The sequence below is a fragment of the Camelina sativa genome, chromosome 3 (assembly GCF_000633955.1).
Source record: "Camelina sativa cultivar DH55 chromosome 3, Cs, whole genome shotgun sequence".
Lineage (NCBI taxonomy): Eukaryota > Viridiplantae > Streptophyta > Magnoliopsida > Brassicales > Brassicaceae > Camelina > Camelina sativa.
This window is the reverse complement of record NC_025687.1, coordinates 10,849,750-10,874,002: the sequence shown is the minus strand read 5'-3', so window position 1 is coordinate 10,874,002 and position 24,253 is coordinate 10,849,750. Positions and strand designations below refer to the sequence as shown.

The 24,253-nt window shown below is 36.2% G+C and overlaps 9 protein-coding genes across 12 annotated transcripts; 4 read left to right on the top strand and 5 right to left on the bottom strand.

Annotated features, from left to right (window-relative positions):
- On the top strand, nt 1,733-3,329 carry LOC104776481. The gene is given in 5 exon segments (XM_019243620.1): nt 1,733-2,010; nt 2,097-2,261; nt 2,339-2,461; nt 2,552-2,695; nt 2,802-3,329. Coding segments are annotated over 5 exon segments (1,008 nt in total). The 5' UTR covers nt 1,733-1,881; the 3' UTR covers nt 3,249-3,329.
- On the bottom strand, nt 3,249-5,295 carry LOC104776480 (probable inactive poly [ADP-ribose] polymerase SRO2). 2 transcript variants are annotated; one of them, XM_010500564.2, is made up of 5 exons: nt 4,743-5,295; nt 4,390-4,628; nt 4,118-4,248; nt 3,860-4,012; nt 3,249-3,515 (listed from the first exon to the last, which is right to left on the bottom strand). In XM_010500564.2, exons 1-4 carry the CDS (start codon nt 5,234-5,236, stop codon nt 3,899-3,901), a joined length of 978 nt encoding a protein of 325 aa, XP_010498866.1. In that variant the 5' UTR covers nt 5,237-5,295; the 3' UTR covers nt 3,249-3,515; nt 3,860-3,898. The 2 variants fall into 2 exon arrangements, with proteins under 2 accessions (XP_010498866.1, XP_010498867.1); XM_010500565.2 differs by having other exon boundaries at nt 4,208-4,248.
- On the top strand, nt 6,007-9,665 carry LOC104776478 (proline-rich receptor-like protein kinase PERK12). The gene is made up of 8 exons (XM_010500562.1): nt 6,007-7,333; nt 7,437-7,925; nt 8,003-8,089; nt 8,242-8,312; nt 8,420-8,496; nt 8,634-8,781; nt 8,862-9,023; nt 9,133-9,665. The coding sequence occupies exons 1-8, from the start codon at nt 6,484-6,486 to the stop codon at nt 9,376-9,378; spliced, it is 2,130 nt and encodes a 709-aa protein (XP_010498864.1). The 5' UTR covers nt 6,007-6,483; the 3' UTR covers nt 9,379-9,665.
- LOC104776479 lies at nt 9,646-10,752 on the bottom strand. Its single transcript, XM_010500563.2, has one exon. The coding sequence runs from the start codon at nt 10,503-10,505 to the stop codon at nt 9,924-9,926; it is 582 nt and encodes a 193-aa protein (XP_010498865.1). The 5' UTR covers nt 10,506-10,752; the 3' UTR covers nt 9,646-9,923.
- LOC104776477 lies at nt 12,999-14,484 on the top strand. Of its 2 annotated transcripts, XM_010500559.2 has the most exons (6): nt 12,999-13,100; nt 13,214-13,222; nt 13,339-13,488; nt 13,617-13,754; nt 13,836-13,979; nt 14,064-14,484. In XM_010500559.2, the coding sequence occupies exons 3-6, from the start codon at nt 13,414-13,416 to the stop codon at nt 14,358-14,360; spliced, it is 654 nt and encodes a 217-aa protein (XP_010498861.1). In that variant the 5' UTR covers nt 12,999-13,100; nt 13,214-13,222; nt 13,339-13,413; the 3' UTR covers nt 14,361-14,484. The 2 variants fall into 2 exon arrangements, with proteins under 2 accessions (XP_010498861.1, XP_019099163.1); XM_019243618.1 differs by having other exon boundaries at nt 12,999-13,222.
- LOC104776474 lies at nt 15,037-16,337 on the top strand. The gene is given in 7 exon segments (XM_019243617.1): nt 15,037-15,209; nt 15,212-15,246; nt 15,337-15,492; nt 15,625-15,771; nt 15,850-15,996; nt 16,086-16,130; nt 16,132-16,337. Coding segments are annotated over 7 exon segments (675 nt in total). The 5' UTR covers nt 15,037-15,187; the 3' UTR covers nt 16,255-16,337.
- Nucleotides 16,610-18,645, bottom strand: LOC104776475 (ADP-ribosylation factor 2-B). The gene is made up of 7 exons (XM_010500557.2): nt 18,528-18,645; nt 17,928-18,084; nt 17,711-17,781; nt 17,443-17,562; nt 17,198-17,316; nt 16,984-17,065; nt 16,610-16,887 (listed from the first exon to the last, which is right to left on the bottom strand). The coding sequence occupies exons 2-7, from the start codon at nt 18,073-18,075 to the stop codon at nt 16,882-16,884; spliced, it is 546 nt and encodes a 181-aa protein (XP_010498859.1). The 5' UTR covers nt 18,076-18,084; nt 18,528-18,645; the 3' UTR covers nt 16,610-16,881.
- Nucleotides 19,528-22,201, bottom strand: LOC104776473 (probable mannan synthase 3). 2 transcript variants are annotated; one of them, XM_010500555.2, is made up of 8 exons: nt 21,829-22,201; nt 21,401-21,730; nt 21,220-21,318; nt 20,862-21,114; nt 20,507-20,754; nt 20,113-20,426; nt 19,822-20,016; nt 19,578-19,740 (listed from the first exon to the last, which is right to left on the bottom strand). In XM_010500555.2, the coding sequence occupies exons 1-8, from the start codon at nt 21,892-21,894 to the stop codon at nt 19,578-19,580; spliced, it is 1,668 nt and encodes a 555-aa protein (XP_010498857.1). In that variant the 5' UTR covers nt 21,895-22,201. The 2 variants fall into 2 exon arrangements, with proteins under 2 accessions (XP_019099161.1, XP_010498857.1); XM_019243616.1 differs by lacking the exon at nt 21,829-22,201 and having other exon boundaries at nt 19,528-19,740; nt 21,225-21,318; nt 21,401-21,493.
- On the bottom strand, nt 23,489-24,233 carry LOC104776472 (probable polygalacturonase At1g80170). Its single transcript, XM_010500554.2, has 2 exons — nt 24,067-24,233; nt 23,489-23,964 (listed from the first exon to the last, which is right to left on the bottom strand). The coding sequence occupies exons 1-2, from the start codon at nt 24,136-24,138 to the stop codon at nt 23,680-23,682; spliced, it is 357 nt and encodes a 118-aa protein (XP_010498856.1). The 5' UTR covers nt 24,139-24,233; the 3' UTR covers nt 23,489-23,679.

Here is a 24,253-nt window from a genome sequence, read left to right as displayed (position 1 = left end):
ATAATTGCAAATATAATAACTATTGTGATATGATTTTGTAAACTATTACCTGTAACTGAAAATTTCATTTTAATTTGGTTAGTTTGTAGATTTGAAATCAAATTATACACTATTGTTCCCAAAAATATCAAAATCAGATTATTCATTTAATTTTCGAGTGGTTATGTCAAGTGGTTATGTGACTTATATCAAGTGTTAATTATTAGGGTGATTGATTTTATTTAGATTTCCTTATTATCTATAAACAGTTTTTAAATATGGTTAGTTTATTTCTTCATAATCCGAATAATTAACAGTAAAGGTTTTTGGGATTTGAATATATTTATAGTTGTATGTTAGGTACTATATTTGGGGAATTCTATATTTAAATTGATCTTCTTAGATATTTTCCTTAAATCAAAATTTTAAAATATATTTATACGTATTAATGATGGTAAGTTTGTTTAAACGATAATCCATTAAAGGTTTTGTGATGGTTTAGAAAATTAAAATCATCATATAATTAAATTATTTTCTATTTGATGGTGTAGATAAATTACATTATCATTATTATGTACTTTATTAGAATTACATAGATAATTTTATAACAAACTCAATATTATTTTTGTAAATTTTTAAAGTTTGTTTTAAAAAATATTCTCTTTTCAAAAAAATTAAAGATTTTTATTAAATTATTTGTAGTAAAATTTACATTTTTTCTTTGTTAGTTATTAATAACTTTAGTCATATAAGAAATGTGCTATTTTATAAATAACAAATATGATTTTATTTAAAAAATTATATATATGTGTTTCCTAAAAAATATGAAAACCAATATTCTCGTGATTAATATGGTTTTTTTTTTTTTTGAAATGTTTGTTTAGGTTTCCTTTGGAGTATAATTTAAATAAATATTACAAAATTTAAATATATTTTCAGATTCTAACCCGATAACCCATTATAAACGAAACTGATATTTCTGACCCGGATCCAATTTGGTTGATTTTGGGTAATTTTTTAATTTTAACCCGATCCATTATCGATTTTGTACTTCTCCTTTACTTATATAGGGATATATAACTCTAGTCGACTTATGTCAGCAACCTTAAGCCCAAAATGCTCTTACTTGCTCTTTATCCATTCTATCACGTTCCATACCATGCATAGTGACATGCATTGTATGCAGATCCACCTAACATTCAACTACACTGAACTTTTGATATGCATAATAAGCACTATTAAGAATCGGCTAATTGACCCATTAATTACATATCTAAGTCCATGATACTTGGATGTCACGTAGCTCTAAGCCCGCCTCCATTTAAAAGAAAGAAAAAAAAATGTTAATGGGTATCCTTCTTTTTTCCTTTTTCTGTCGTCATCTTAATTCTTTATTCAACAAACATAATTACAGATTATATGACTCCTTGCACACTGGCTCAGGATAATATAAATTAGAGAGGCTTGAAAAGACAAAGAAAAAAAAACAAAATTCATTATTGAGTTTGAATTACAAACCACAGTCGACTATTTTATCGTGTGGTAGAGTAGTAGAGGAGAACAGGTTAGAGTATCACGAGTTCAGTTGCGACAAAGTGAAAAACACGAGTCGAAAGCAATGTCCGGCCGATTTTACGCACATGCTTTACCGACCAAAGAGAGAACTCACGAGAATAGAACTTGTCCCAGATCTTTAGTTCTTGGTGCGTAAGGTACACTCAATCTCCACCTAACTGATTCTTGATATATTCATCATTAATTTTTTTTTTGGTAAAAGTATTCATCATTAATTTCCTATTTCATTTCTAATCTTTGATTAATCAAATCTTTCTCTCTGTGTGTTTCCCTCAAACCACAGCGTTGACTTGCTCTGTTTTTGTGACCTAATTCTACAGAAACAAAATGGGTGGATCTGAAGTTTCAAGATCAGAGGAGAAGAGCGGTGTAGGTTTCGTTAAACTGTTCGAAAATAATGTTGTATTTTCAGGATTTTTGGTCTGGATGAATCAAACAATTCAAGAGCCTCTCAAGGTAAAAAAAACATTCATTTCCATCTCTCAAGAAGCTTATTCAAATATAGAAATTTAGTTATATTATGAATTTTGTTCTTTTTGTAGGCTGAGTTCAAGAGATTAAGGAATGTTAAAGAGCTAAGCTTGATTAAGTCAGTGTCAGAGATAGAGACTACTTATGAGAAGCATAGAGATGAGGAGAAGTTAGAGAAGCAACTACAAGCTTGGAGAGATAACCCTTCATGGATCGATCAACCTCCTAAAGTGGTGGTAAGATTAGATCTTAAGACTTGGTCTTGCTGGAATAATTTAGACAAAATATGATTCTTAAGTTTCTACGTTTGCAGGTGAAATCACAAAATGGTTTGTTTTGCCATTTGAACATTGAAGTAGACGTAGGATTGCCTCCTGAATCAGTGTACAACATTTTCACTCATCCAGACAACAAAAGATACTTCAAAAACATCAAGGTGCTTTTCGCCACGGTCTTCTTTTGTTTGAATTGAGTTGAGTATTTCAGCAAATACTTGAGACAGAGATCTTAAATGATCATAAAACAGGAAAACATATCGAGAACAGTTTTGATTGACGAAGGGCTAAAGCAGACCGTGGAGGTGAAGCAAGCCGCGGCGTGGAAGTTCCTTTGGTGGGATGGTACTTTCCCTATACATCTAATTGTCGAAGAAGACCGATAAAACCTAACTGTAAGATATACTATTTATATCCCTCTCGAAAGAATGAATCTTTTTCGTTCTGTTTCCATAAACTCAATTAGGGTTTTTTTTTTGTTCTCTTGCTTATTGAGGCCAGTCAAGTTATAAGCAAGAGAAAACAATGTTCATGAAAGTATTCGAGGGCTGTTGGAAAGTGGAGCCATTGTTTATAGACGAGCATTTATGTGACCGCTCAAAGCCAAAAACTCTAGAAGATTACCACAGTTGTAGCAAGGGACGAGGAAGGGTTGGGTCGAAGGTGAGAATGGATCAGATGTTCCAACCTTCTGCTCTTCTTACTCCACCGCCGCTTTCTTGGTACATACGTGGGATCACCATTAAAACCACAGAGAGTATGATGGAAGATCTTTTCGCTGAAGCTACTAGACTCCGGGGAGGTGGAGGAGGAGTAGGCCATATTGATGACCAAAAAGGAGAAAACAGTGTTGTATTGGAGAAAACCAAAACTGTGGATATTAAGGAAAGATGGAGATTGCGTAGGAGGAATAAAGGGATAAGGTTTACAAATGCTAGGACCATGTAATTAAAAAGAGACTATAATTTTGGAATTTCTTGATTGTTCTGGAGATTTGGAATACAAGTTTCCCAAAAGTTCAAATCAAAAGGAAAACCCTCTGTTTTTTACCGCTAACAGAAACTGTACCTTCCAATAGGAAGAAGAAAAAAAATGCTTAAAAACTCTCACATACACAATTTTGATTGAAGCTCTCTTTATGTACGTTTAAAACGCGTGTGCTCTTCTATTGATTTGTTTTCTTCTTGTCATCTTTCACACGTGTGAAACTTCTCTCTGCAATGAATAAAGAAGAAAAAGAAAAGGTCAATAATATATTCTAGAAGGTAAAAGACATTTCTTAAAAATTCCATATGTTTGTTTAATAGGAAAAGCAAATGAATGGCCTCAAAAAACATTGCATGAGTTGGATCAACGATCAACACACACGTCTTATAAAAGGTATATATAGGCTGATGTGGAGTTTGACAAGAAAAAAGGTCACTTTTCATATTATACCCTCCCCCAATATATATAACAAGACTAAGTTTTTAACAAATCCTTGCTCCATAAGTAAGAACGAATAAGAACAAATCACTTTAACATTAATTTGATTAGTTGAGAATAAAGACTTTGCTTACCTCATGTGTGTGTGTTTCTCTTTCTTTCTTTTTTTTTCTTTAATTCTTGACTTTGTTTCTGTCTCTGTGATTCTTAATAATCTCAGCCAAAAGATTGTCTCCAGCCACTTCTCTCATCTTCTTAACCAGTTGGTCTCTCCTGATCTTCCGTTTCTGCAATATGAAACCCCACATTTAATTTGGACCACAAAAGTACTAAATCTCAAGAATCACATAAACATAAACACAATAGTGACATTAGTGTGACTAATTCCATACCCGGAATTCATCGTAAGTTCGAATGATCAAGTTCATTCTTGAAGAATCCATTGATTTAGACAGCATTGACATCAACGAGTCAAAACTAACCCAAGGAGAGCTTGGTCTTGCAGCAAAACCACCTCTACTTACTGAAAACAACACACACACACACACACACAAAAACCAAATCCTCTCAGCAACTATGAAAAAATCACAAAGTACCCAAAAGAAGAGAGAGACCCTTGAAGGTGTTTAATTATAACAACAACAACAAGTCAACAACAACAAACCTGTGAGACGAGGAGACCTAAAACTAACGATATAACTCGGTAAGATATGGGAGTTCATGTTACAGCTCCAAACCACATAGTTTCTAGGGTTACGAAGATCATCAACACCAGAATCAAACTCAGGTGAGCTAGGATACAATTGTTTAGAACCGGAGGTGGTTAACTCAGGTTTCCCCAAGATTAAACGGCATAAGAGAAGATGCCTTAAACCTTCCTCATCTGGCTCTGCAGCTGAAGCCCTGCAAACAACAACAACAACAACAAAAATCAAAAATCTCTCAAATCACACGATATATTCTAAATCTAAGTCAAAAATCAAAATCTCTCAAAATCACAAACACAGTTTCACTTACGCGAGAAGAGAACACTTGGAAGGAACAAAATGGATCCCAACTCCATGAGAACAAGGATCATCCTCAAATTTCCCAACATCACGATTGCTAAATCCGTAAGAGACGATACTCTCAATCTCCTCTTTGGAAGAACCAGCGCACCAACCGTATTTCACATTCGCGTCTCCGCCGCGTTTCCTCGCCACAGCATCGGTGAAAATCCTGAAGGAAAGAAACCTGGCTCTGTTCGTGATCCCATCGGAAGTGTTTTTGCGAATCGTGACGATCGTCGTGTCGCTGGAAACGAAACCCATACCAGAGAGCAAACACGCCTTGATAACGTCGTGCTCCGAGTTTCCTTCGTCGAGAAGAATCAACGATGAGGAAGAGATGAAAGACCCGGACCGAGAAAGAGATGACGAATCTGCATCGTCGGAGAGTGCTGAATCGAATATTTCGCCATTATCTAGTTTGGTGACGGAAGCTTGGTCCTCTACTTCGACCTGCGCCGCCATTATCACCAACCACCAACCAACAACAAAAAAAAACAAACAAACAAACACACACACAGAGTAAACGGTTTTATTATGATAAGCGGTGCCGTTACTTTTTTTCTGCTTGCAGGACAAGATTTTTTATTTGTACAATGACTATATTACCCCTATTGTAAGATCACGTTAAAATGTCATCACTAAGGAAAGCAATGTCATCTTTTTTTTGTTTCCTTAATGACGTCATTTTGTTCTCATCTGATCTTAGTTAAAGATAAGTTTTTTTTTTTTTTAATTCAAAGTGTGCTTAAGAGAGCTTTAAATTTGACTATTGGATTTTTTTCTTCATACACAAACAAATACATTTATGACTACATACATTGTGATTGAATATTATTAGATTGAAGGAGATACAGATAGATGTATCAAATCAATTCGTAGAGGTAATAAATTTTTGGTAATAGTGATAGGGTGGTCTTCCATTTAAAGCAATGCCTTGCTCGGGTGGCCAAAGTTTTTTGGTTTTTAATGATGATGATGGTACTAAACAAAGAGAATTACGTAATGTATTGGGCTTTAGTATTGTGTCTCTAATAAAAAGCCCATTTATATAGTTATTTACTAATTAAAAGGCCCGGTTAAGATTCCACCGATCGTGCTAGATAGTACGAAGATATCGGGTCGGGTCGGTCGGATTAAACTTCAAAATGTTCCGTTTTGGTTTACGCGGTAACCCGAGAATCAAGGTGTGACATCCCAAAGGAAACAATANAAAAAAAAAAAAAAAAAAAAAAACAGAGACGACGACGACGACGTGCGTTCGACTTATCATCATCATCGCTTAAAACACGATCATGGCGATTTCTTAATTTTCTTTTTCCTTTTCCTATTCTATATTTTTTTTTCCCCGGGAAAAGGGAAGAGGGAGGGAGAGAGAGAGAGAGAGAGAGAGAGGAAGAAAAAAAAAAAAACAGAGTTTCTCCCTCCATTAACGTAATCAGCTTCGCATTTTTCTCATCTCTCTCTCCACTTTTATTTCAATTGAAGGTCCTGTAACTTTATAAACCCTAGTTTTTTTATTTTCATTCATTATTCGATTCAATTGTTTCTGGGAATTTTTTTTTATTTTTTTCACATATTTAGGATTTTGGAGACTTGAGATTATTGGGTTCTTCGTGAATTGAGATAATCTCATACAAAAATCGAAACTTTTTGGTGTTTTATCAATCAATTTTGAGAATTTGATTGCAAAAATTAGTAAGATTAAAAAAATGTCAGACTTAGACGATTCGCCGAGTTTATCACCACCGGCACCACCAGCTGATAACGCTCCTCCGCCGGATACTTCACCAGGAAACTCTGCTCCTCCACCTGATGATTCCTCTCCACCTAGCCCACCGGCTGATTCATCACCGCCTCCTCCGTCAGAACCATCACCTCCTCCTCCCGATTCAGAGCTTCCTCCTTTACCTTCAATTCTACCTCCGGTAACAGCTTCTCCACCTCCACCTTCTGATTCTTCTCCACCGTCTGATTCAACCCCTTCTCCGCCGCCCCCTTCTCCTCCTGCGGATTCAGAAACACCACCGGCTCCTCCAAATGAATCAAATAACAACAACCCTCCTCCGTCGTCTCCGGACGTTCAATCGCCACCTCCTTCGTCATCTTCGCCGAATGTAGATCCCACAAGGCCGGAATCGCCACCGTCACAATCTCCTCCGGCTCCACCATCATCAGATCCTACCAATTCACCTCCAGCTCCACCATTAGACCCTACCAAACCTCCCCCAATTCAACCATCAGGACCAGCCAATTCTCCTCCGGCTAATCCCAACTCGCCGCCTAGCCCATTCGTCACTACTGCACCACCCAAAACTGCTTCCGATGGACCTATTGCGTCTCCATCTCTCAATGCTCCCAGCAAAGGAACACCTTCCTCAAACCAAGGCAGTGGAGACGACGGCTATCAAGGGAAGACTGTGGTCGGTATGGCTGTGGCCGGTTTCGCCATCTTGGCCCTAATAGCCCTTGTGTTCTTAGTGAGAAGAAAGAAGAAGAGAAAGTCTGATAGCTATAATAACTCTCAGTACATGCCACATCCCAATTTCTCTGTTAAATCAGGTTAAAGTCTTTGCCTTTATCTCTCTGTTTCATCTATGTTGCTTGGCTTTTTAAATCAGGATTTAGAAATGAACAGCATTGTATTCTTTGCTTTGATGTTTAGATGGATTCTTGTATGGTCAAGATCCTGGTAAAGGATACTCTTCTGGTCATGGTGGTTCAATGTACAATTCACAGCAACAACAACAATCCTCTATGGGAAACAGCTTCGGCGCACCTGGTGGTTATCCTCATCATCAAATGCAATCCGGTGGCACACCTGACTCTGCGATCCTCGGAACTGGCCAGACTCATTTCAGTTACGAAGAGCTTGCGTCGATAACTCAAGGCTTTTCTCGTCAAAAGATTCTTGGAGAAGGTGGGTTTGGATGTGTCTATAAAGGTACATTACAGGATGGTAAAGTTGTCGCAGTTAAGCAGCTTAAAGCTGGAAGTGGACAAGGTGACCGTGAGTTTAAGGCAGAGGTTGAGATTATTAGCCGCGTTCATCATCGTCATTTGGTCTCTCTGGTTGGTTACTGCATTTCTGACCAGCATAGATTGCTTATCTATGAGTATGTTTCTAATCAAACGTTAGAGCATCATTTGCACGGTGAGTTGCTTTTACCATTTTCGTTATAGATAAGACTTTTAGCTCTATGTGTTTGACTAACTTACTTTACGCTTTAGGAAAGGGAATGCCGGTTTTAGAGTGGTCTAAGAGAGTCCGGATCGCTATAGGATCAGCCAAAGGGTTGGCATATCTACACGAAGACTGTAAGTAAATTCTTCATCCATTTGTTAAGAAACTGCTATTAGTTCAGAGCAAACAGAATCACACAGCCTTCACATTGGTTTTGGTTAAGCACTTCGTAGTTTATAAGAAAAAGCCAGAATCACACGATTCACATCCTTGTTTTGTTCTACAGGTCATCCAAAGATCATTCACAGAGACATAAAGTCTGCAAACATTCTGCTGGACGATGAATATGAAGCTCAGGTACTAAAGAAATCCCCCTTTTCTTTATATCCCATCTTATGACTCTATAAAGTTTTAGCTGCTGAGGCTTATTCTTGGTTTTATGTTTTCTGTTTTCGGGTGTTTAGGTTGCTGATTTTGGGCTTGCTAGACTCAATGATACAACCCAAACTCACGTATCAACTCGTGTTATGGGGACCTTTGGGTAAGCATACGTCACAAACTCTTCTCCAAAATTGAACCTTTATTGATTCATGCTTGAAGATTAGTTTCTTTTATGTGGAATGAGAAAAGACTTTTGCTAGTATCCCATTGGATCAAAACTAACATATTTGTGTTCAGGTATCTAGCACCAGAATATGCATCTAGTGGAAAGTTGACTGATAGATCCGATGTTTTCTCGTTTGGGGTTGTTCTCTTAGAGCTTGTAACCGGACGGAAACCAGTTGACCAAAGTCAGCCTCTAGGAGAAGAGAGTTTGGTCGAATGGGTAAAGAACCAATCTTCAACATTTACAGTAAAACACTGGCTCTAGTTTGCTTAAGTACTTACTTATACATGAACTTACAGGCACGCCCACTGCTTCTCAAAGCCATTGAGACCGGAGATTTCAGCGAACTGGTTGATAGACGGCTTGAAAAGCATTATGTGGAGCATGAAGTCTTCAGAATGATCGAGACAGCCGCTGCATGTGTTAGACATTCTGGTCCAAAACGTCCACGCATGGTTCAGGTAATGCTGACTAACCAAAGCTCCCATATATATTAACAAGTGATTGCTCTTTGCAATTCTTGATTCTGATCTCCTCACATCTGAAAACTTATCTACTCTTTAAAATAAGGTTGTGAGAGCATTGGACTGTGATGGAGACTCAGGAGATATTAGCAACGGAATCAAAGTTGGGCAAAGCACAACTTATGACTCAGGGCAATACAATGAAGACATCATGAAATTCAGAAAAATGGCGTTTGGTTTTGATAACAACACAGAGTCAGGATTATACAGTGGAGACTACTCTGCCAAAAGCTCTACTGATTTCTCAGGGAATGAATCTGAGACTCGGCCTTTCAATAATCGACGGTTCTGATCATACAATAGGTGAAAGTAAACACATACATCTGCCTCCTTCTTGAGCTCTGTAAAGCCATTCTTTACGTATATTGTGTGAGATGCTTTTCTTGGTAGGTGCCTTTAGTTTTTTGTTCTCTAATGACTAAATTCCTCAGAAAAAGAAAAAAAAAAATAGAACCCAGATAAGTTGTATCTTGTTTTACTTTTTCTCCGTTCTGTGTTACTAATTTTTGTTTGGAGTAAAGAGGATAGTGAAGAACTCTGTATTCTGATAAAAAGGTTCTTCCATAAATTTGTTGATTCTTTAACCATGATTCTTACAAAATTTACATAGAAATATATTGGATTTATTCAGTACCCTAGATATGTAGATCAGAGTCTACAGTATATTAATCACACCAAGGGATTATAAGAAGTTTTGATAGCTTCAGCTCTAAGTTCCATACCCATAAGAAGGAAAACAAATCAACCGAGAAAAAGCAAAAGCACAAAAGAAATAAAGTTAGGAAGCAATCAAGGCATAAGCATAAAAGTAGTTTGTTCTCAGACAAACTAAGATTATTAGTGTCCTGGTCGGAACTCGAACTCAGGACCTCCACGTCTGATCTCTCCTTTAGAATGATGGTCTCCATTTTCCGGTAGCTTGAACCTCACTGCATGTTTGATGCTTGGTGGAGGTGGTCCTAATCCTCCTCCGCTTCCGCCTCTTTCTCCTCTCTTGTTATCAAATCCGAGTTCGATGTCCTCTCCTCCCCCGTCTCTTCCAGAGGGTTTCTCAATTGGCTCAGGCCGTTTCATATCATCAAACCCAAACTCCATATCACCTCTCTCCCTTGGTTCACGCTCCACGGGGCGAATCTCACGGCTCTTCTTGGAAGAAGCTTTCTCATGCTTTGGATGCTTGCTATGTTGCTGCTTAGCCGCACGGCTTTCACGGTTACATAGCCTCCCAAAGACACAAGCCAGAGCCGACAAGACAAAGATCACGGCTAGGACTATGAAGACCGTCCCAAAGTTTCCGCTTGAGCCAGAGGAAGAAGAAGGTTTTGAAGAAGAAGAAGATGGGTCTGGATACTGTTTAGTATATGCGTTCGGATACACAACAATAGGCTGTTGCATTTGTTGTACTCCTTGATCTCCCATTTTTACTTCTAGCTAGGTTTTGGTTTTTGTTTGGTTCTTAAAGATAAATCAAGAACTGTTATAAGAAGATGTTGGGGAATTTTCTTTTTTGCTTTTTGTTTTTTGTTTGGAGTTCCTTGAGTAGAGATCAAGGAGGGTTATTGAGAAGGTACTTGTGGAACAAGAAATGTGAATATGCTTCATTCCATGTGAGATTAGGGGCAATGTATTAGTAATAGTAGCATTTGTGGTTAGAAACAAAGTGTAATATTTAATATGTATCATACAAAAGTGACAGGTAATGCAAGGAATATATAAGGACTAATGTGTCTGAAACCAACATTTTTATATATTGAGATGGAACATTCGTTGTTGTTTTTTCTTTCTTTTATTTTTATAAAGAAAGAACCGCAAAAAAGAGATTCTTTGTGATGTGTAAGTGCATGGAGAGAGATGCACTTTGGAACAAATCTGTTTTCTTTGTGAGGAGATAAAGTGTGATTTTGTACAATTTGATTAAATCTTTTCCATTAAAAATCAAAAAAGAAAATTATGTATTGGGCTTTTACCCAATCATTGGCTCCTTTATATTCCCATATTACTCACATATATTTGCATAAGTCAGCCTTTAGGAGTTTACATTTGTTTCATTTCATTGAAAATAGATAGAACTTTTATTAGTTTTTTTCTTCAAATACATATTTTGTCAAGTTTTTCTAGATATTTTAGGCGAAACTCATATAAGCTTAATCATCATTATTATTTCTGTAAAATTTGGGTAGCATATGTGTATCTTATATAACTGCAGTACACTTATTAACAAAAAAAAAAAAAACCGCAGAAAAAGACAATGTGAACAGTCCAAACGAAAAAAAAAACAACTTGGTGGCCGAAACATTCATAGCTAATATATATTATCTGATCCGCAGGTTTTTTTTTTTTAGTGGATCATGGCAATTACGCATAAAAGCCATGTACAGTCTATGGGAGCTCACTGCTATGCATATGATGGATAAATTTCATAATCACTCTTAGTATTCTACTAATAGTAGGGATCAAATCTTCCTTTTTCCAATAAAAAAAAATATATATTCTTCTCTCTTCAACAGAGACAGAAGAGACAGTCGTCAAAAAAAAATTATATAGGAAGGAGGGAAGGGAGGAGCTATATCACTACTATTTCTATTTTCTCAGCCAATCACAGCACGTTATTTGACTCCCACTCGCACAAAACGCGCGTTGCGCGAGTGAGTGCAATTCCTGTATGCAAATAACCCACCAAATCATGCCTTTATGATTCGCAACGCACTTGTTTCTATTATTGGCAACGCGTGACTTTTTTTTTCGCTGTAAACGACAGATCCGGTTCAATAAAGTTTTTAACCGAGAAAATGTCTTAACCATTGAATTTAATTTAAACCCTGATGGTTTACAAAATTTTACTACATAGTTTACTATTATTGGATTTCCTAATAATGATCCCAATCAGTTTCTACAATGAAATGGATTTTTAATGGGCTTAATAATGGGCCTAAACGACATTATTGATCCATGAGCAGGATTAAGTTGTTGTTCTTCTTCTCTGCTTTCCGTTGTATTCTTCCACGACGGGCAAGCACCGTTTCGTCTACCTGATAATTTTCCGTTTTCTTCTTCGGTTTCTCAGTTCGCCGGCCGACATGTATTGATCTAATGCAGACTATATTATTCTTTTGGCTCTAGTTGTGTTTAATTTGTTTGCATTGTTATGACTTGAGCTAGTCTTGACTCTTGAGTAGTAATCAACTAATCGTTGCTTCTTTGATCGAGAATTTAGGATTTGCAATTGACAAAATTTGGTTTCGGTGTGATATCAGTTGTATGCCAGTACTTGAAAAACGAATTAAGGTTGTTAGTTCTTCTTGGATCGTAGTATATATTGCCCACGCCAATGAATACAATTTTTCATCTGCTTCCTGTAAAACATAATCATAGATGCAAAATGTCTGAAGTTCAGATTACTTTGTCATCTTTTTTTTTCTTAACCCTTGCAAGCAGTGCATGCCTGTGATACAAGATTTTACCTTAGATGCTATTTAATGTCGTTTGGTCTAGATTCCTCCATGCTTGGTCCGTTTGCATTCGAATGATATGGAGTTTAATTGAAACACAAATTGAGGATCACTAAGACTCTGTTTATCATTTCGGATTGCAGGTTAAAGTGGTAATTTTTTCTGATAGCATGGTATGTAATATGTTATGACTTACGGCATCTTGTCCAATTGATGGCTAGCTCCCAACTGGTGCAGCTTACAGGAAGGTAACAATTTCGATTGCTAGATCCATTGTCCGAATTCTGATTTTTTGATTCCTTGGATAGATTTAAAAGTTATCTTTGTGTTGTGTTGTGAAATGATTTGACCATTTCTCATAGCCCTTACTTGTACGTCAAGAAAAAAAGTCACGAGAATTGAGCTCCTAGTTTCTCTTTTTCCACACTAAGTAAACGTATCCTACACTCCACTTACACATATTCTTTCAATTTCATATACTATTTTTTTGGTCTAAATCAGAGTCCATATATTATTATCTAAGGTCTTTAAAACCGTACATTGTGCCGTTGACTTCTTCTCCTCGGTAAGTCAACTATCTTGTAGTCTCTACTTTGATCGTTATTTTCTCTTTGCGGACTAAAGTTTTAGAAGGTAATGGGTAAATTTGGTGGCTATATCAATGAGAACACTCAACAGCCTCCTAAGGTTAGTTTCTTTTCCATCAATATACCAGAGAACTATTGGAAGTTATCTCAGTACTAATATACTAGTATAACAGGCATATAGAGATTATAATATAATGATTACGTTTGTTGTTGTAGGCTGAGTCTAAGAGATCTGAAAATGTGAAATCTAAGTCAAGGCCAGAGATTCATGCTCACGAGGAGAGAGATGAGATGAAGGAGCAATTAAAACTTTGGAGACATGCAGAGAAGAAAGAACAATGGGAAGATCTCCCTGCTAAGGTGAAGGTACGTAAGACCAAATCAGCTAACAAAAAATCTTAATACTATAAAAAAATTTTGCCATGCATTAGAGCTAAGATTTAGTAGTCTTAAGCAAAAAAAAAAATCCCAAAATTTTCTTACATTGTTTGAAGGTGGAAACAGAAGATGGCCTTTGCCATGTGGACATTGTGTTTATATTGGGATTGCCTCCTCAAGCAGCCTACGACGTTTTAACTAATCCAGACAACCAAGCATACTCCAGAATAATCAATCAGCGCCACGAACTTTTGGTTTTTCTTATCTTTGTATGATTCAAATGAGAGTATTATTTATAACAAAATTTTGAAAATGTGACATTTTATCTTACGAAGGAAAACGTGTCAAGAAAAGTTGTGACAGATGATGGAGCAAGACAGACGGTGGAGTCGGAAAAAGCTGTGGCCTGGAAGTTTCTTTCGTGGTCTGGCACTATCCCAATAACTCTAGATTTTGTCGAAAACCGTAAAAATCTTTCTGTAAGAAACTTCTTTCTATCACTTATGAGAATTCAGCTTTTTGATAAATCTTGGAAAAATTAATCTCTTGCTTATTGTTGGTAGGCGGTATATATGAAAAACAAAATGAAGTTCATGAAAACTTTTGAGGGTAGTTGGAAAGTGGAACCAGTATACGTGGATTCAGAACGCTTGTGCAAGAACATGAAGCCGAAGAGTCGAGAAGAATACCAAAAATGTAGCGGTGGACAAGGAAGGATTGCGTCGAAGGTGACAATGAATCAAACCTTTCAACCTTCTACTCTTTTGAATCTACCACCGCTTTCTTGGTACATCCGCAAGATCACCAAGGATCTAGTACAAGATCTTCAAGATAGGGGTGCCATAATACGAGGAGTTTGAAATGCCCTCAAACCATTTTGGTATAAACATTTAGTTCTCCAAAACCAATTTATTCAGAGTCACTATGTTCATCTCAACACATAAAAATTAATGTGTATGCTTTACCGAATACAAAAAAAAATTGTGTATCATGTCATTATTAACAAGTAAATTAGAAAAAGAAAAATGTATTAACTTTAGAATCACTTGAAGGGAAACTTGGAAAATATAAATCTAAACCTTAGAGTAAATAGTTTCACCTAAACAATATCGAACAAAAATTTAAAGTGTTATTTAAAATTAAACTTATTCAAACAATCCAAATTAAAATATACTTAAAGACTGTACATTTTACTTAAATGTTTGGTAAAACACATTTATCTTCTATCTAAATTTGGACCAGAATCCTGTGAACGATAACATGCATATTTGTGATTTTTCCTTTAACAACAACTCAAAATTTGAATAATCACTAATACTAGAGATTAATTAGGTATTAATTACATGATGCTCGGATTTTTAACGTAAAAGCCCATCAAAAACATCCCTCATGCAGCTCTCGCTTATAATACAAGAAAGAAGTCACGAGAATTGAGCTAGCCGAGTTTTTTCTTTTTTTCGTGGTAACATGTCGTACACTACACCAGCCCTATTCTTTCAAGTTCATATTATATTTTGTCTAAATATGAATCCATCTATTCCCTTAGGTCCCTGAAACCTTACATAGTCCCGTTGACATATTTTCCTTTGAAAGTCGACCCTCTCTTTGTCTCTCTACTATCTATCTCTTGGACACTTTCTTTGGATCATCATTTTAATCATTGTGGACTAAATTATTAAGAGAGGAAATGGGTATATTTCCTGAATTTGGGGCTGGATCAGTCAGAACACTCAACAGCCTCTTAAGGTCAATCTCATTTTCCATAAGTCACCAAGTCAGCGCGAGAACTCAAATCACTATTAGATAGATTAACTATGATTATGTTTGTTGTTGTAGGCTGATGAGTCCAAGAGGTCTGAGAATGTGAAGTCTAAGTCAGGGTCTTCATATATAGATACTAACGAGGAGAGAGATGAGATGAAGGAGCAGTTAAAACTTTGGAGAGAATCAGAGAAGAAGAAACAATGGTACGATCCCCCTCCTAAGGTGAAGGTAAAAGATTACCAATTCCTTAAACAAAATCTCAATATTTTAATTTTCTTTTTGTTTTGCCTTTTCAAGGACATGGTCGAATGAAGGATAATAAAGATCCCAAAATTTATTACGTTTTTGTTATGTTTGAAGGTGGAAAGAAGAAATGATCTAGAATGGGGTATGTCCACTATAGACATGGAATTTACATTAGGGTTGCCTCCTGAAGCAGCCTACGACGTTTTAACTAATCCAGACAACCAATCATACTCCAGAATAATCAAAGGACGCCAACTTCTGGTTTCTTATTTTAATTCTAATCATTTTACGATTTAAATAATAACAATATTTGAGTGTGATTGTTTTCTTCTTATGAAGGAAAACATATCAAGAGAAGCTGTGTCACCCGATACCGGAAGGGGACAGATCGTGAACGCGAAGAAAGCTGTGGGATGGAACTTTCTTTATTGGTCTGGAGCTATCCCAATAACTACAAGTTTCCTTGAACACCGACAATTCCTTACTGTAAAGAAACTTCATTAATCAATCGTTTTCTCTTGTCAGTCTTGGATTTTTTTCATGAAGGTTATGTTTTTCTTGCTTTATGTTGGCAGGTACACTATACGGTAAAGAATAAGATGTTCATAGATATGTTTGAGGGTCAGTATAAATTGGAGCCTTTATACGTTGATTCAGAACGCTTGTGCAAACACAAAAAGCCGGAGAGCAGAGAAGAATACGAAGAATGTAGTCGCAGACAAGGCAGGATTGCGACGAGAGTGAAACTGGACCAGATGTTTAAGCCTTCTTTTCTTTTTAATCTGCCACCGATTTCTTGGTATGTTCGTCGGATCACCATCAAGATCATGAAAACTCTGGTCGAAGTTCTTCAAATGAACGGTGCCATCATCCGAGGTGTTTGAAAACACCCCAAATCCGATATCAATAGGTAAAGCATCAAGAACCAAACATTACAACTCGTCAACTGCCAGCAAAAGTATCATAAACAAGCATAGACTGTAAAGCTTGTAACCTGAATTTAATACAATCCTCCAGCCAGTTCATCCAGCCAGTTCATGATAAATAATTCTTATCAAGTTCCGTGAAGATCTCAAATGAAACCGTAGTTCAACATATGAATCAAAGTGCAAAACTAAACACGGTGACAAAAACCCACGGAAGCAGTAGATTAAATCTTCGATTACAGTATTACCAAAACTATATAAAAGGTGGTTTTTCTAAGTTCTACGTACAATCAGAACAACAAATCACAAAATCCATCCACATATCCCAAAAAAACAAAACAACGAATAACAAAAGCGGAAACCAAAAAAAAAATTCAGATAATGTTTGCCCCTGCATCCAGATTTGCTCAGCAAATGCAAATCAACTCGACCATAAACTTTCCCTCTACGCCTGCACAACCAACAACAAGAACAGAGAAGATAGAATCACTATTTGCTCAAAGATACTGAAAACAAAAAATAAACTGAAGTTTTGTGACATTATTACCTTTCCGGCAATGTTGTTGGACAACCAGTCCAGACCTTCGTAAAGCCCCTCACCTGAAGTGGCACATGTACTCTGGATGTACCTGGAGATAATTCGTCGACATGAATGGATCAGAGAGCTTCTCAATATTTGGAATTATACCATAAGAAATATTTGATATGCAGGGGAACAAATCAACATGAGGGAAGCAGGGGAGATTATAAGTTTTATTTACCAGTGACGCTGACGAAGAGAGTGGAGACCAAGCTTATCAGTGATCTCAGCGGCATTCATAGCATTTGGAAGATCCTGTTTGTTAGCAAACACGAGCAGAACAGCATCACGCAGCTCGTCCTGTAAAAACCCAACCAAAGTGTTTGGTAAGTTTACTAATCCTGTCTTACTACTATCAAGAAACACTGGAATCATCTGGACATGAATGAATTCAGTACAACAGCCAGATAACACTTAAAAACATACCTCATTCAGCATTCTGTGCAGTTCATCTCTAGCCTCAACAACACGGTCTCTGTCATTGCTGTCCACCACAAAGATAAGACCTTGAGTGTTCTGGAAGTAGTGCCTCCACAAGGGACGGATCTGATAACAAGAAGAGCATATTTATGCCTTGTCAGTTCATGTGGTACTAAGTTCAGCAGCAATAATAGTAGGAAAAAAGTTTCCCAGGTTGTGATGCAAAAAGAAAAAGAACTTTTTTTAATGCTCTGAAGTTGAATAATCATCATACCTTGTCCTGACCCCCGACATCCCACACTGTGAAACTGATGTTCTTGTACTCCACAGTTTCCACATTGAACCCTGTCACACAATTTATAGTTTAATCATCAAGACTAGTGGAAGGAAACATTGTATGCTAAGATCGTCTATATCAGAAACCTCTTTTATCACCATGTTGAAACTAAAGCTTCTGAAACTGAATTATGGATGTATAAGTGTAAACTCACCAATAGTGGGAATGGTGGTGACAATCTCTCCGAGCTTGAGCTTGTACAAAATGGTGGTCTTACCAGCAGCATCGAGACCAACCATCAGAATTCTCATCTCCTTCTTCGCAAAAAGCCGGCTGAAAAGCTTTGCGAATGACAAACCCATCTTGCTTCACTGCATCACACACACACAATGCATTAGCACAATTACGAAAAGTACACATATAGATCACAAGAGAAAACATCAAATATGTTCACTATGAACAAAATCACAAGTAGAATTAGATAAACGCAGATCCAAACAGATTCCACCAAAACCTAAAGCTTTCATCGTATAGATCCTCGAGAATTCAGAATCTATACAAACGCAATTACAGCGAGTAAGAGATGAAATGTTCATAGATCCAGAGACTAAAACGATGCATCGACAGATCGAATCACGATTTGTAACCAAAACATCATCATCAAAAACCTAAATCGAAGCGAGATATCCAAATTCACAAATTATCAAATCGAAAAAAAACGAGAATGCAACAACCTAAGAACACAAACGAAACAACGTGCAATCGAATCTACGAAAATTGAGAATGTATGAGCTCAGATCTAGATCAATCGTACCTCTGCGACAAAGTTCCGGAGCTATCTGAGATAAGAGAGATCGCGAGAGACGAACCGAACAATTTGAAAGAGAGAGAGAGAGAGAGCTTCAGAACAACGCTAAATGCGCAACGCCGTAATTGTAAAAAAAAACGGAAGAAGATCTTTATAGAGACGAAGGACAAAAACGTCAATTCGCAATAATGCCGCCGGAATACCGAACATACCCTTCGAAGAATGTTTTCGTGGGGCTGTACGCGGTTTACATGCGTCATGGGTCATTGGCCGTGGATTGCATCTAACCAATCACAAACCACCACGTCATTCTCAGCATCTTCAAACATCGTTGACCTTGACTTATATATTCTTCTTTCAAGAACACAATTGGCAGAAAAAGAAAAATACAAATCATAGAATGTTACGTTACGTATAACGTATTAACGATTAATGAGAAGTTCATTTGTATAAATGATCATATTAGCAGCTAGCCACATTTTTTTTTATCATAACAACATTAACAAAAAAATATTTTGAGTATAGAAGAGTTAAGTCGGTCTAATGGCCATAATTGATAATGACTGTTATTTGTGGCGGTAGAGATTTTGATTGTAAAAATTTAGTTGTAAAGAATTTGGCTGCACAGACTTTAACTGTAGATACTTTAACTATTAAAATCTGATTGTTACAAAAAACAACTTTAAAAGTTGTGACTGTAATTTTATTAATAACAAAATTGTCAATAAATACAAAGGTGATGATAAAAATAATAAATTTGTGAAGAGAACTGGATGTCAAAAGAAAAATAAAAAAATGCTGATAATTAATCTATAAAAAAATTTTAAAACTTTTTGATTTTACAGCATCCAATTTAAGACTTAAAAAAAAGAAGAGAAATAAAGAAGGAAAAAATTAAAGTGGCGGTAAAAACTTTAAAAAATAAAAAAGTCATTAAAGCTTGATCGGTAAATAAAATGCTTTTAAGACTTTTAAATGATTTTAAAGATTTAAAAGTCTTCACTCCTAAAGCAAAAAAAAAACATATTTGCTATCTCAAAATACAAAAGTTTAGTGCTAAACAGTTGGAACAAATGTGCCAATAAAACCAACTCCAGCGACAAAAAATGCACAAGACTGTAGAAACAGATACACATAGAAGTATGATCTTCCATACGCGACATCATAGCATCCGCATAAGAATATGTATAGCCCAACAACGAGTTCTCTCCAATTGAGTCTGCAAAAAAAAAAATGTTTAAAAACTGAATTTTAGTTACGATCGTTTTCAAAATGCTTTAAAGGTTTAGTATGTACGTACCTTTGTCCAAATCTTGTGTAAAGCTTAGTTGTAGCTTTAGTTATTAACTTAGACTTGAGAGTGTCACCTAATTTTTCAGTAACAACCCATTCGTTAACCCGTCCTGCCTCTAGTAACCCTATGAATGTCGCCTTCGTGCGATGCATTGACATTACATTCTCGAATAAGATCCAGAAGACAAGAAGATGGAATGATCTGCACTTGACAACGTACGTCAAACTTTTTTATTTTTCTAAAAACAAAATGAGGAAAAAAAAACAGAGTTTTAAGGAAGTAGAGAGAAAATGTTACCGAGGTGTAGCGATAGCGTTAAGGAGAGTGATTGTAGTAGGAAAATAAACAGTTGCCCATTTAGGAACTTGGAGCTCAGGGAAGAGCACAGTTGTTGGTAGAATCAGACAGTAGAAGACAAATGTGAAAATGTGTACTACAATCTTCCTTATGAAGAAGAAATTGTAAATGAGATACAACTTCTTCCACGCCGACACTTTCTTGTTCTGCAAGATTTCCATTGTCATCTTCCTACACAGATTAGCTGGTCCACAAGACCATCTATGTTGCTGAAACCTGTACGCTTTGAATGTACTTGGCAATTCATTTTTCACCTTCAGAAAAGAAATGAAATCTTTAAAGTACTTAGTTATATGATGATTGAGTTTAATAGGGTTATTTATAGTTGTAGTACCTCGACGTCATGTACATATACAAATTTCCAACCATGAAGACAAGCTCTTACAGCTAAATCCATATCTTCGACTGTTGTTCGATCTTTCCACCCACCAGCTTCGTTTAAAGCTGCGATTCTCCAAACACCGGCTGTTCCATTGAATCCAAAGAAAGCATGGATTGAAGAACCAGATTCTTGCTCAGCTATAAAATGGTAGTTTAGTGACATCTCTTGCATTCTTGTCATCAAGCACTCGTTCGCATTCACTATAAATGTTACAACACATTCTCTACATTAGCTAGAATCCAATACTGACTTTAACATAATTAGAACCATTTGTTTTCCAAAAAAGATATTGATGAGTGTGTTTTACCAAACTTCCAACGGCATTGGACAAGGGAGATGTCATGGTTGTGAATAAGAAAAGGAATGGTTCGTTCTAGGAAGTCAGGATCAGGCTGGAAATCAGCATCGAAAATGGCGACAAACTCGCATTGTTTCACGTAGTTGTGCATCATTCCTGCCTTTAGTGCTCCTGCTTTGTATCCGATTCTGTTGTCTCTAATCTCTGACATTATGTTTATGCCTTTTCTCGCCCATTTATCACATTCTGCATTCACCAGTTCCTGTCTTTTCCAAAAGCATTTCATATGTCAAGACTCTGCTAAAGTCAGAGGAAACAATCATATATATAGATCAAAGAATTTTCAAAAAAAAATTGAACATAGGACCTTACTAGCAGGATCTGTGGAATCATCAAGAACTTGAACTATCATTCGATCCAACGGCCAAGATAGCCTGCAGGCTGCTCCTATTGATAACTGACAAACCTGTGACAAACAACAAGAATATATATTTAGAAGAAAGAGTATACATTAATTTAGTTGGTTACAATAAAGTTATAGTAGTTACCTCTTTTTCATTGTACATTGGGATCTGAATAAGAACCATTGGGAAGTTTGTGTTGGCGAGCTCAAGATCATCATCGTTTATAGCTTCCCATTTGTTTACTTTCTGAGGTGATCTTCTAAGTAATTTCACAAAGACTACAACTATGCTCATATAAACTCTTTCTATGAACACCAAAAAGGACATCACCAAGCATATCGTCACTAAGCATTTCAAGATTGGTATAAACACAAAGATTCTTGTCTGCTTCCAAATGTATATAATTTCTCCAATTATGCCACTTGTAACAACCCCATCTGTATCTGATGGTGCTGTTAAGGTATGTCTTTGAACCTTTAAACCAACCAAACAAAAAAAGGATTACATATAATGTAAACATTAAGAATCAAAAAAAGTATGTGAAACAGAGAGAAAAGAAATGATGATTTTACCAGAAACAAGGAGGAAGGTGAAAGAGAATCATAGAGAAAGAGAAAGAACTTCATAAATGGTGACATTTTTCTCTCAACAGGACTTGAAACTCTCAAGAAGCTCAAAACTTAAACATGGAGCTAGAAATGGTTGTGTTTTTCCTCTAGCAGAGATCTTGGGTTTGTGTCCTGAGTTTGAAGATTCATAACAATGTCAGGACCAGATCTTGTTTTTATTCCTCATTTAAAATAATAGTAACTAGCATCACATTCTCTTCATCTCCAATTATTGTAATCAAAAAACTAAAACAACTTTAAGAGAAAAGGAAAATGATTAGTCTTAATACTAATATTATAAGTTTATGACTATGAGCTAATAGCCTAATGCTATGATATGGGGTTGGGTTAGGGATGCATCTTTAGTCAATTAAGTAACATCCCACTTGTTCAATCCCACCTGGTAGATAAAGTCGAAGTAAATGTTACAGTTGTACTCGTTTATTTTATTTTTTTTGTAAAAGGGATGTTGACTTTACTTGGTCCTATTTTTCTAAGTATTGAACATTCCTCCTCCTCTGTTTCAAAACTTAGTTATTACTCTAATGACGTTTTAAAACAAAATATGTTTTTTGGTCTTCCTTCAGACTGAAAAATATTGAAGATAAAAAAAGCTTCTTTATACTTTTATAACTCGAAGAACATATGGAGACAACCAAAAAATTAAAAATTAAAAGCTTGTTCATTAATTTAAAGGAAATATGTCACTAGGAATATAATGTAGGGTAGGATTTGTGATATGAATCTGCACTATGAATTGAACAATGTGCTTATAAAGAAAGGGTTAGAAAAGTAATTCTAAAAGTCATAAACCTTTAGAGACTTACCAGAACTTGAAAGCAAATGCAATATATGAGTATTCAATCAGATTTTAAAAGAAATGGGGAGTTCATGATTTTACCTCAGAAGCTTTCTTCTCTCTCCCACAACTTAGAGATCTCCTCAGTTTACCAAAAACTTTGTGGTTCTTCACAACTTTGCACTCTCTCTTATCTTTTTTTTTTTTATGGTCACAATAATTTGCAACAAGTTGGAGTCTCTTGGAGATGGGATGATGAAGATGAACATTATTTGATTTAAATGGTAAACAAAATCATTATTCTCGCACGTCTTTAGATTCCCGGGTCCATGTACCATATAGAGTTGGTTATTTCGTTGGTTTAAGGAATTCATTTCTTTTTTTTGCATTCTTCTGTATATGGACAAAACCAAATTTACCTTATACAAAATCTACATACTAAAAGAAACAAAAAAAAAAAAAGAAAGAAATATTATCATATACATTACCATTTAAAAATTGGTCATTTCATTTCACATTACAAAGCAAATTGCAAGCTAAGACTAGATCTTTAGGTGATGTAGTTGTTGAGTTGTTATTGAAAGAGTAAATAAATGGGTTGGCATTGGTCCTTGATGTTTACAGCTACACGTTTCGCACGTGCCAAACATATCAAAACAATTCAATCAATCAAGCAATTGCGACCTTTGGAGTCTCCACTCTCCATGTGCCTCTCTCTAATCCTAAAGTCAACCTTTTTGTTACTCTTTTTCTATTTTCATAATGGTGTGGGGAGTAACTACAATACAATCACACACACAAGAAATGTGAAACCTTCACACCCAAAAGTTAACGCATTTGTATAAAAAATTAAAGAAAGAAAACATGTGATACAAAAGGTGGAGAAATGCTGTTACGAACAACCAAACTTTATGGTTGATTATAAAAGTGAAAAATAAAATTCTTGTTTACTATATCATATGCTTCAGAAAACTATTTTACATATCATCCCTCACTAACAACAACACTTTCGAACATCAGAGCTCGTCGTGGCCAGTCTCTGACTTGTAACTTTGGTCCAAGCCCTTGTCGTCGTGCGAGTAGAGACAATCTGCGGATGGATGAATCACTCCGTACCCAAAACCTTCAGCTGAGTTACAGTACGCTTCAACTTGACCGTCTTTGCCTTCAAGATTCACATCGTTGAGGACAATGTGACTGCAAGGGACTGTGTCGCTGCACGCAAATTTGATGGCTTTCGGACTTTTGGTTGTCCCGGTTATGTTCCGGTACATTATCTGGCTGATTTTAACCGCTGAGGTCTGCATTTATAACAAGAAGGAAAGAAAAATTATAAGTTTTCATCTTTGTATTGATAGATGAATAATCACAATCACGAGGTTGTAGTGCTATTGTAAGGTCACCTGATTTTGACATGTTGTTGGAGAATCGCAGTAGAACTGATCAATGAGTATCGGGTTTGCAACATCTTGCATCTCTACGTTTGCAAATCGAATACCCTGAACGTAACCAGAACCTCCCTGTTTCGAAAGAGAAACAGTGAAATAAAATTGCTGTTGATCAAGCCAAATCAAAGTTTATTAAAGACTG

Bases quoted from the DNA above. Each gene is read 5' to 3' on its own strand.
- LOC104776480 (XM_010500564.2), bottom strand. From the start codon at position 5,236: ATGGCGGCGCAGGTCGAAGTAGAGGACCAAGCTTCCGTCACCAAACTA. The intron at 4,249-4,389 runs GTTTGTTGTTGT...TGTTGTTTTCAG, and splicing joins TAGGTCTCCTCGTCTCACAG to TAAGTAGAGGTGGTTTTGCT. The intron at 4,013-4,117 runs GTATGGAATTAG...TTCATATTGCAG, and splicing joins GAACTTACGATGAATTCCGG to AAACGGAAGATCAGGAGAGA.
- LOC104776478 (XM_010500562.1), top strand. From the start codon at position 6,484: ATGTCAGACTTAGACGATTCGCCGAGTTTATCACCACCGGCACCACCA. The intron at 8,090-8,241 runs GTAAGTAAATTC...TTTGTTCTACAG, and splicing joins GGCATATCTACACGAAGACT to GTCATCCAAAGATCATTCAC. The intron at 8,497-8,633 runs GTAAGCATACGT...ATTTGTGTTCAG, and splicing joins CGTGTTATGGGGACCTTTGG to GTATCTAGCACCAGAATATG.
- LOC104776479 (XM_010500563.2), bottom strand. From the start codon at position 10,505: ATGGGAGATCAAGGAGTACAACAAATGCAACAGCCTATTGTTGTGTAT.
- LOC104776477 (XM_019243618.1), top strand. From the start codon at position 13,172: ATGGGTAAATTTGGTGGCTATATCAATGAGAACACTCAACAGCCTCCT. The intron at 13,489-13,616 runs GTACGTAAGACC...CATTGTTTGAAG, and splicing joins ATCTCCCTGCTAAGGTGAAG to GTGGAAACAGAAGATGGCCT. The intron at 13,755-13,835 runs GTTTTTCTTATC...TATCTTACGAAG, and splicing joins ATCAGCGCCACGAACTTTTG to GAAAACGTGTCAAGAAAAGT.
- LOC104776475 (XM_010500557.2), bottom strand. From the start codon at position 18,075: ATGGGTTTGTCATTCGCAAAGCTTTTCAGCCGGCTTTTTGCGAAGAAG. The intron at 17,563-17,710 runs GTATGATGATTA...TCTTGTTATCAG, and splicing joins ATGTCGGGGGTCAGGACAAG to ATCCGTCCCTTGTGGAGGCA. The intron at 17,317-17,442 runs GTATGTTTTTAA...GGGTTTTTACAG, and splicing joins TGCACAGAATGCTGAATGAG to GACGAGCTGCGTGATGCTGT.
- LOC104776473 (XM_010500555.2), bottom strand. From the start codon at position 21,894: ATGTCACCATTTATGAAGTTCTTTCTCTTTCTCTATGATTCTCTTTCA. The intron at 21,115-21,219 runs GTCCTATGTTCA...TGGAAAAGACAG, and splicing joins CCACAGATCCTGCTAGTAAG to GAACTGGTGAATGCAGAATG. The intron at 20,755-20,861 runs GTAAAACACACT...TAACATTTATAG, and splicing joins CCAATGCCGTTGGAAGTTTG to TGAATGCGAACGAGTGCTTG.
- LOC104776472 (XM_010500554.2), bottom strand. From the start codon at position 24,138: ATGCAAGATGTTGCAAACCCGATACTCATTGATCAGTTCTACTGCGAT. The intron at 23,965-24,066 runs GTGACCTTACAA...TTATAAATGCAG, and splicing joins CAACAACATGTCAAAATCAG to ACCTCAGCGGTTAAAATCAG.